The 10000-nt window shown below is 51.7% G+C and overlaps 1 protein-coding gene across 1 annotated transcript in view; it reads left to right on the top strand.

The window, feature by feature from the left end:
• The window catches only part of LOC149976532 (uncharacterized), a 19761-nt gene that overhangs the window by 4280 nt on the left and 5481 nt on the right, over positions 1–10000 (top strand). Inside the window, exon 2 of the mRNA XM_090201675.1 lies at positions 7536–9499. Within this exon, the coding sequence (XP_090057801.1) occupies positions 7536–9083 (1548 nt within the window). The 3' untranslated portion in view covers positions 9084–9499. The remainder of the gene's footprint in view (positions 1–7535; positions 9500–10000) is intronic.

The raw sequence follows: 10000 nt of genomic DNA on the forward strand, positions 1-10000 counted from the left end.
ACATTGAGAAGTGCAAGAGATCTAATACGCTAAGACACACACATCCTATGTCCCACTCTTCAGGAATACATGTGTCAGCTGGCAGACGGAGCAGACGGATGGAGCATGCACACACACAGACACACAGACACACACACACACACACACACACACACACGGTCTCCACGGTGACCAAAGACAAAAAAAGAACAGCTGGCCTCCAGAGAAGAGAGAGAGAGAGAGAGAGAGAGAGAGAGAGGGAGAGGGAGAGGGAGAGGGAGAGGGAGAGAAAGAGAGAGGGAGAGGAAGAGAGAGAGGGAGGGAGGGGGATGTAGAATGAGAGAGTGTGTGTAAGGAAGAGAAAACAGAGAGAGTGAATGAGTTTGGAAAGACGGCGCCAGGAGAGAACGAGAGAGAGAGAGGGGGAGTAGAGGCAGAGAATCGGGAGAGAGTTACTGCAGGAGACTACAAAGAGAGAGGGGGAGTAGAGGCAGAGAATCGGGAGAGAGTTACTGCAGGATACTACAAAGAGAGAGGGGGAGTAGAGGCAGAGAATCGGGAGAGAGTTACTGCAGGAGACTACAGAGAGAGAGGGGGAGTAGAGGCAGAGAATCGGGAGAGAGTTACTGCAGGAGACTACAGAGAGAGAGGGGGAGTAGAGGCAGAGAATCGGGAGAGAGTTACTGCAGGAGACTACAGAGAGAGAGGGGGAGTAGAGGCAGAGAATCGGGAGAGAGTTACTGCAGGAGACTACAAAGAGAGAGGGGGAGTAGAGGCAGAGAATCGGAAGACAGTTACTGCAGGAGACTACAGAGAGAGAGGGGGAGTAGAGGCAGAGAATCGGGAGAGAGTTACTGCAGGAGACTACAAAGAGAGAGGGGGAGTAGAGGCAGAGAATCGGGAGAGAGTTACTGCAGGAGACTACAAAGAGAGAGGGGGAGTAGAGGCAGAGAATCGGGAGAGAGTTACTGCAGGAGACTACAGAGAGAGAGGGGGAGTAGAGGCAGAGAATCGGGAGAGAGTTACTGCAGGAGACTACAAAGAGAGAGGGGGAGTAGAGGCAGAGAATCGGGAGAGAGTTACTGCAGGATACTACAAAGAGAGAGGGGGAGTAGAGGCAGAGAATCGGGAGAGAGTTACTGCAGGAGACTACAGAGAGAGAGGGGGAGTAGAGGCAGAGAATCGGGAGAGAGTTACTGCAGGAGACTACAAAGAGAGAGGGGGAGTAGAGGCAGAGAATCGGGAGACAGTTACTGCAGGAGACTACAGAGAGAGAGGGGGAGTAGAGGCAGAGAATCGGGAGAGAGTTACTGCAGGAGACTACAAAGAGAGAGGGGGAGTAGAGGCAGAGAATCGGGAGAGAGTTACTGCAGGAGACTACAAAGAGAGAGGGGGAGTAGAGGCAGAGAATCGGGAGAGAGTTACTGCAGGAGACTACAAAGAGAGAGGGGGAGTAGAGGCAGAGAATCGGGAGAGAGTTACTGCAGGAGACTACAAAGAGAGAGGGGGAGTAGAGGCAGAGAATCGGGAGAGAGTTACTGCAGGATACTACAAAGAGAGAGGGGGAGTAGAGGCAGAGAATCGGGAGAGAGTTACTGCAGGAGACTACAAAGAGAGAGGGGGAGTAGAGGCAGAGAATCGGGAGAGAGTTACTGCAGGATACTACAGAGAGAGAGGGGGAGTAGAGGCAGAGAATCGGGAGAGAGTTACTGCAGGATACTACAAAGAGAGAGGGGGAGTAGAGGCAGAGAATCGGGAGAGAGTTACTGCAGGAGACTACAAAGAGAGAGGGGGAGTAGAGGCAGAGAATCGGGAGAGAGTTACTGCAGGAGACTACAAAGAGAGAGGGGGAGTAGAGGCAGAGAATCGGGAGAGAGTTACTGCAGGATACTACAAAGAGAGAGGGGGAGTAGAGGCAGAGAATCGGGAGAGAGTTACTGCAGGAGACTACAAAGAGAGAGGGGGAGTAGAGGCAGAGAATCGGGAGAGAGTTACTGCAGGATACTACAAAGAGAGAGGGGGAGTAGAGGCAGAGAATCGGGAGAGAGTTACTGCAGGATACTACAAAGAGAGAGGGGGAGTAGAGGCAGAGAATCGGGAGAGAGTTACTGCAGGATACTACAAAGAGAGAGGGGGAGTAGAGGCAGAGAATCGGGAGAGAGTTACTGCAGGAGACTACAGAGAGAGAGGGGGAGTAGAGGCAGAGAATCGGGAGAGAGTTACTGCAGGATACTACAAAGAGAGAGGGGGAGTAGAGGCAGAGAATCGGGAGAGAGTTACTGCAGGAGACTACAAAGAGAGAGGGGGAGTAGAGGCAGAGAATCGGGAGAGAGTTACTGCAGGAGACTACAAAGAGAGAGGGGGAGTAGAGGCAGAGAATCGGGAGAGAGTTACTGCAGGAGACTACAAAGAGAGAGGGGGAGTAGAGGCAGAGAATCGGGAGAGAGTTACTGCAGGAGACTACAAAGAGAGAGGGGGACTAGAGGCAGAGAATCGGGAGAGAGTTACTGCAGGATACTACAAAGAGAGAGGGGGAGTAGAGGCAGAGAATCGGGAGAGAGTTACTGCAGGATACTACAAAGAGAGAGGGGGAGTAGAGGCAGAGAATCGGGAGAGAGTTACTGCAGGAGACTACAAAGAGAGAGGGGGAGTAGAGGCAGAGAATCGGGAGAGAGTTACTGCAGGATACTACAAAGAGAGAGGGGGAGTAGAGGCAGAGAATCGGGAGAGAGTTACTGCAGGAGACTACAGAGAGAGAGGGGGAGTAGAGGCAGAGAATCGGGAGAGAGTTACTGCAGGAGACTACAGAGAGAGAGGGGGAGTAGAGGCAGAGAATCGGGAGAGAGTTACTGCAGGAGACTACAGAGAGAGAGGGGGAGTAGAGGCAGAGAATCGGGAGAGAGTTACTGCAGGAGACTACAAAGAGAGAGGGGGAGTAGAGGCAGAGAATCGGGAGAGAGTTACTGCAGGAGACTACAAAGAGAGAGGGGGAGTAGAGGCAGAGAATCGGGAGAGAGTTACTGCAGGAGACTACAGAGAGAGAGGGGGAGTAGAGTCAGAGAATCGGGAGAGAGTTACTGCAGGAGACTACAAAGAGAGAGGGGGAGTAGAGGCAGAGAATCGGGAGAGAGTTACTGCAGGATACTACAAAGAGAGAGGGGGAGTAGAGGCAGAGAATCGGGAGAGAGTTACTGCAGGAGACTACAGAGAGAGAGGGGGAGTAGAGGCAGAGAATCGGGAGAGAGTTACTGCAGGATACTACAAAGAGAGAGGGGGAGTAGAGGCAGAGAATCGGGAGAGAGTTACTGCAGGATACTACAAAGAGAGAGGGGGAGTAGAGGCAGAGAATCGGGAGAGAGTTACTGCAGGAGACTACAGAGAGAGAGGGGGAGTAGAGGCAGAGAATCGGGAGAGAGTTACTGCAGGAGACTACAGAGAGAGAGGGGGAGTAGAGGCAGAGAATCGGGAGAGAGTTACTGCAGGAGACTACAGAGAGAGAGGGGGAGTAGAGGCAGAGAATCGGGAGAGAGTTACTGCAGGAGACTACAAAGAGAGAGGGGGAGTAGAGGCAGAGAATCGGGAGAGAGTTACTGCAGGAGACTACAAAGAGAGAGGGGGAGTAGAGGCAGAGAATCGGGAGAGAGTTACTGCAGGAGACTACAGAGAGAGAGGGGGAGTAGAGTCAGAGAATCGGGAGAGAGTTACTGCAGGAGACTACAAAGAGAGAGGGGGAGTAGAGGCAGAGAATCGGGAGAGAGTTACTGCAGGATACTACAAAGAGAGAGGGGGAGTAGAGGCAGAGAATCGGGAGAGAGTTACTGCAGGAGACTACAGAGAGAGAGGGGGAGTAGAGGCAGAGAATCGGGAGAGAGTTACTGCAGGAGACTACAAAGAGAGAGGGGGAGTAGAGGCAGAGAATCGGGAGAGAGTTACTGCAGGAGACTACAGAGAGAGAGGGGGAGTAGAGGCAGAGAATCGGGAGAGAGTTACTGCAGGAGACTACAAAGAGAGAGGGGGAGTAGAGGCAGAGAATCGGGAGAGAGTTACTGCAGGAGACTACAAAGAGAGAGGGGGAGTAGAGGCAGAGAATCGGGAGAGAGTTACTGCAGGAGACTACAAAGAGAGAGGGGGAGTAGAGGCAGAGAATCGGGAGAGAGTTACTGCAGGAGACTACAAAGAGAGAGGGGGAGTAGAGGCAGAGAATCGGGAGACAGTTACTGCAGGAGACTACAGAGAGAGGGGGAGTAGAGGCAGAGAATCGGGAGAGAGTTACTGCAGGAGACTACAAAGAGAGAGGGGGAGTAGAGGCAGAGAATCGGGAGAGAGTTACTGCAGGAGACTACAAAGAGAGAGGGGGAGTAGAGGCAGAGAATCGGGAGAGAGTTACTGCAGGATACTACAAAGAGAGAGGGGGAGTAGAGGCAGAGAATCGGGAGAGAGTTACTGCAGGATCCTACAGAGAGAGAGGGGGAGTAGAGGCAGAGAATCGGGAGAGAGTTACTGCAGGAGACTACAAAGAGAGAGGGGGAGTAGAGGCAGAGAATCGGGAGAGAGTTACTGCAGGAGACTACAAAGAGAGAGGGGGAGTAGAGGCAGAGAATCGGGAGAGAGTTACTGCAGGATACTACAAAGAGAGAGGGGGAGTAGAGGCAGAGAATCGGGAGAGAGTTACTGCAGGAGACTACAGAGAGAGAGGGGGAGTAGAGGCAGAGAATCGGGAGAGAGTTACTGCAGGAGACTACAAAGAGAGAGGGGGAGTAGAGGCAGAGAATCGGGAGAGAGTTACTGCAGGAGACTACAAAGAGAGAGGGGGAGTAGAGGCAGAGAATCGGGAGAGAGTTACTGCAGGAGACTACAAAGAGAGAGGGGGAGTAGAGGCAGAGAATCGGGAGACAGTTACTGCAGGAGACTACAGAGAGAGGGGGAGTAGAGGCAGAGAATCGGGAGAGAGTTACTGCAGGAGACTACAAAGAGAGAGGGGGAGTAGAGGCAGAGAATCGGGAGAGAGTTACTGCAGGAGACTACAAAGAGAGAGGGGGAGTAGAGGCAGAGAATCGGGAGAGAGTTACTGCAGGATCCTACAGAGAGAGAGGGGGAGTAGAGGCAGAGAATCGGGAGAGAGTTACTGCAGGAGACTACAAAGAGAGAGGGGGAGTAGAGGCAGAGAATCGGGAGAGAGTTACTGCAGGATACTACAAAGAGAGAGGGGGAGTAGAGGCAGAGAATCGGGAGAGAGTTACTGCAGGAGACTACAAAGAGAGAGGGGGAGTAGAGGCAGAGAATCGGGAGAGAGTTACTGCAGGATACTACAAAGAGAGAGGGGGAGTAGAGGCAGAGAATCGGGAGAGAGTTACTGCAGGAGACTACAGAGAGAGAGGGGGAGTAGAGGCAGAGAATCGGGAGAGAGTTACTGCAGGAGACTACAAAGAGAGAGGGGGAGTAGAGGCAGAGAATCGGGAGAGAGTTACTGCAGGAGACTACAAAGAGAGAGGGGGAGTAGAGGCAGAGAATCGGGAGAGAGTTACTGCAGGAGACTACAAAGAGAGAGGGGGAGTAGAGGCAGAGAATCGGGAGACAGTTACTGCAGGAGACTACAGAGAGAGGGGGAGTAGAGGCAGAGAATCGGGAGAGAGTTACTGCAGGAGACTACAAAGAGAGAGGGGGAGTAGAGGCAGAGAATCGGGAGAGAGTTACTGCAGGAGACTACAAAGAGAGAGGGGGAGTAGAGGCAGAGAATCGGGAGAGAGTTACTGCAGGATACTACAAAGAGAGAGGGGGAGTAGAGGCAGAGAATCGGGAGAGAGTTACTGCAGGATACTACAAAGAGAGAGGGGGAGTAGAGGCAGAGAATCGGGAGAGAGTTACTGCAGGAGACTACAAAGAGAGAGGGGGAGTAGAGGCAGAGAATCGGGAGAGAGTTACTGCAGGATACTACAAAGAGAGAGGGGGAGTAGAGGCAGAGAATCGGGAGAGAGTTACTGCAGGATACTACAGAGAGAGAGGGGGAGTAGAGGCAGAGAATCGGGAGAGAGTTACTGCAGGAGACTACAAAGAGAGAGGGGAGTAGAGGCAGAGAATCGGGAGAGAGTTACTGCAGGATACTACAAAGAGAGAGGGGGAGTAGAGGCAGAGAATCGGGAGAGAGTTACTGCAGGAGACTACAGAGAGAGAGGGGGAGTAGAGGCAGAGAATCGGGAGAGAGTTACTGCAGGATACTACAAAGAGAGAGGGGGAGTAGAGGCAGAGAATCGGGAGAGAGTTACTGCAGGATACTACAAAGAGAGAGGGGGAGAGTTACTGCAGGAGACTACAAAGAGAGAGGGGAGTAGAGGCAGAGAATCGGGAGAGAGTTACTGCAGGATACTACAAAGAGAGAGGGGGAGTAGAGGCAGAGAATCGGGAGAGAGTTACTGCAGGAGACTACAAAGAGAGAGGGGGAGTAGAGGCAGAGAATCGGGAGAGAGTTACTGCAGGAGACTACAAAGAGAGAGGGGGAGTAGAGGCAGAGAATCGGGAGAGAGTTACTGCAGGATACTACAAAGAGAGAGGGGGAGTAGAGGCAGAGAATCGGGAGAGAGTTACTGCAGGAGACTACAAAGAGAGAGGGGGAGTAGAGGCAGAGAATCGGGAGAGAGTTACTGCAGGATACTACAAAGAGAGAGGGGGAGTAGAGGCAGAGAATCGGGAGAGAGTTACTGCAGGATACTACAAAGAGAGAGGGGGAGTAGAGGCAGAGAATCGGGAGAGAGTTACTGCAGGAGACTACAAAGAGCGAGGGGGAGTAGAGGCAGAGAATCGGGAGAGAGTTACTGCAGGATACTACAAAGAGAGAGGGGGAGTAGAGGCAGAGAATCGGGAGAGAGTTACTGCAGGAGACTACAAAGAAAGAGGGGGAGTAGAGGCAGAGAATCGGGAGAGAGTTACTGCAGGAGACTACAGAGAGAGAGGGGGAGTAGAGGCAGAGAATCGGGAGAGAGTTACTGCAGGAGACTACAAAGAGAGAGGGGGAGTAGAGGCAGAGAATCGGGAGAGAGTTACTGCAGGAGACTACAGAGAGAGAGGGGGAGTAGAGGCAGAGAATCGGGAGAGAGTTACTGCAGGAGACTACAAAGAGAGAGGGGGAGTAGAGGCAGAGAATCGGGAGAGAGTTACTGCAGGAGACTACAAAGAGAGAGGGGGAGTAGAGGCAGAGAATCGGGAGAGAGTTACTGCAGGAGACTACAAAGAGAGAGGGGGAGTAGAGGCAGAGAATCGGGAGAGAGTTACTGCAGGATACTACAAAGAGAGAGGGGGAGTAGAGGCAGAGAATCGGGAGAGAGTTACTGCAGGATCCTACAGAGAGAGAGGGGGAGTAGAGGCAGAGAATCGGGAGAGAGTTACTGCAGGAGACTACAAAGAGAGAGGGGGAGTAGAGGCAGAGAATCGGGAGAGAGTTACTGCAGGAGACTACAAAGAGAGAGGGGGAGTAGAGGCAGAGAATCGGGAGAGAGTTACTGCAGGAGACTACAAAGAGAGAGGGGGAGTAGATGCAGAGAATCGGGAGACAGTTACTGCAGGAGACTACAGAGAGAGGGGGAGTAGAGGCAGAGAATCGGGAGAGAGTTACTGCAGGAGACTACAAAGAGAGAGGGGGAGTAGAGGCAGAGAATCGGGAGAGAGTTACTGCAGGAGACTACAAAGAGAGAGGGGGAGTAGAGGCAGAGAATCGGGAGAGAGTTACTGCAGGATACTACAAAGAGAGAGGGGGAGTAGAGGCAGAGAATCGGGAGAGAGTTACTGCAGGATACTACAGAGAGAGAGGGGGAGTAGAGGCAGAGAATCGGGAGAGAGTTACTGCAGGATACTACAAAGAGAGAGGGGGAGTAGAGGCAGAGAATCGGGAGAGAGTTACTGCAGGATACTACAAAGAGAGAGGGGGAGTAGAGGCAGAGAATCGGGAGAGAGTTACTGCAGGAGACTACAAAGAGAGAGGGGGAGTAGAGGCAGAGAATCGGGAGAGAGTTACTGCAGGATACTACAAAGAGAGAGGGGGAGTAGAGGCAGAGAATCGGGAGAGAGTTACTGCAGGAGACTACAAAGAGAGAGGGGGAGTAGAGGCAGAGAATCGGGAGAGAGTTACTGCAGGAGACTACAAAGAGAGAGGGGGAGTAGAGGCAGAGAATCGGGAGAGAGTTACTGCAGGATACTACAAAGAGAGAGGGGGAGTAGAGGCAGAGAATCGGGAGAGAGTTACTGCAGGAGACTACAAAGAGAGAGGGGGAGTAGAGGCAGAGAATCGGGAGAGAGTTACTGCAGGATACTACAAAGAGAGAGGGGGAGTAGAGGCAGAGAATCGGGAGAGAGTTACTGCAGGAGACTACAAAGAGAGAGGGGGAGTAGAGGCAGAGAATCGGGAGAGAGTTACTGCAGGATACTACAAAGAGAGAGGGGGAGTAGAGGCAGAGAATCGGGAGAGAGTTACTGCAGGATACTACAAAGAGAGAGGGGGAGTAGAGGCAGAGAATCGGGAGAGAGTTACTGCAGGAGACTACAGAGAGAGAGGGGGAGTAGAGGCAGAGAATCGGGAGAGAGTTACTGCAGGAGACTACAAAGAGCGAGGGGGAGTAGAGGCAGAGAATCGGGAGAGAGTTACTGCAGGATACTACAGAGAGAGAGGGGGAGTAGAGGCAGAGAATCGGGAGAGAGTTACTGCAGGATACTACAAAGAGAGAGGGGGAGTAGAGGCAGAGAATCGGGAGAGAGTTACTGCAGGATACTACAAAGAGAGAGGGGGAGTAGAGGCAGAGAATCGGGAGAGAGTTACTGCAGGAGACTACAGAGAGAGAGGGGGAGTAGAGGCAGAGAATCGGGAGAGAGTTACTGCAGGAGACTACAGAGAGAGAGGGGGAGTAGAGGCAGAGAATCGGGAGAGAGTTACTGCAGGATACTACAAAGAGAGAGGGGGAGTAGAGGCAGAGAATCGGGAGAGAGTTACTGCAGGAGACTACAAAGAGAGAGGGGGAGTAGAGGCAGAGAATCGGGAGAGAGTTACTGCAGGAGACTACAGAGAGAGAGGGGGAGTAGAGGCAGAAGACGAGTGCAGCACAAAGAGAGAGGGGGAGTAGAGGCAGAAGACGAGTGCAGCACAAAGAATTAGAAAGTGAACAAAGACGTTTAAAGAGAGGAAAACTGCTGTGAAGACAGACAGACTGACAACCCAGAGAAATACAGACACAGAGACGTCAAAGAACAAAATACAATATTTTAGTCCAACTGGAAAACTGGAGCAAGTGAATTATTAGGCGAAGAGCCAGAACAGCGGAGAGGAGACCACACGAACGAGAGGAGTAAGAAGACGGGCAGGGTGAGAGAGAGAGAGAGAGAAAAGACAATCCATCCAAGAGCTTTAGGGAAACCATTTGTTGTTGCTTTGACTCTGTTTGCCCGAGTTTTTAATGAGAAACTTTGGGAGAAGTAGATCCAATCTGTACTGAAGTTGGAGACTTGTCAAACTCCACATCGAAACTCATTCACTCCAAAGGTAAGATTTGTAATACAGTGAAGTTGCCCTGTCAGTGATGTTGTTTGTGTGTATATTATTTACACTCATGTCTATCAGACATGGACACGCTCAGTTGTTAAGTAATAAGACAAAACATAGTGGTTGAAAATGGCTTGTTTCTTTGTTTGTTACATAAACACTTCAACATTGCAGATATTCAAAGTTAAAGTAGACTTTCAGCAACATCTTTAGGGTCTCTTCGGGCATTCACATAGATAACACAAACTAGGACAGGAGGAGAGGAGAGGGGACAAGGACAGACAGAGAAGGGGGAGATATGGGGGGAGACAGAGATATAGGGGGAGATAAGGGGGAGACATAGAGAGAGAGGGGGAGATAAGGGGGAGACAGAGAGAGACAGAGTGGGGGGAGACAGAGAGATAGGGGGAGATATGGGGGGAGACAGAGACATAGGGGGAGATAAGGGGGAGACAGAGAGAGAGGGGGAGATAAGGGGGAGACAGAGAGAGAGGGGGAGAT

This window comes from Oncorhynchus mykiss, chromosome 16 (assembly GCF_057628025.1).
Source record: "Oncorhynchus mykiss isolate SJ-2025 chromosome 16, ASM5762802v1, whole genome shotgun sequence".
In the NCBI taxonomy this organism is placed as follows: Eukaryota; Metazoa; Chordata; class Actinopteri; order Salmoniformes; family Salmonidae; genus Oncorhynchus; species Oncorhynchus mykiss.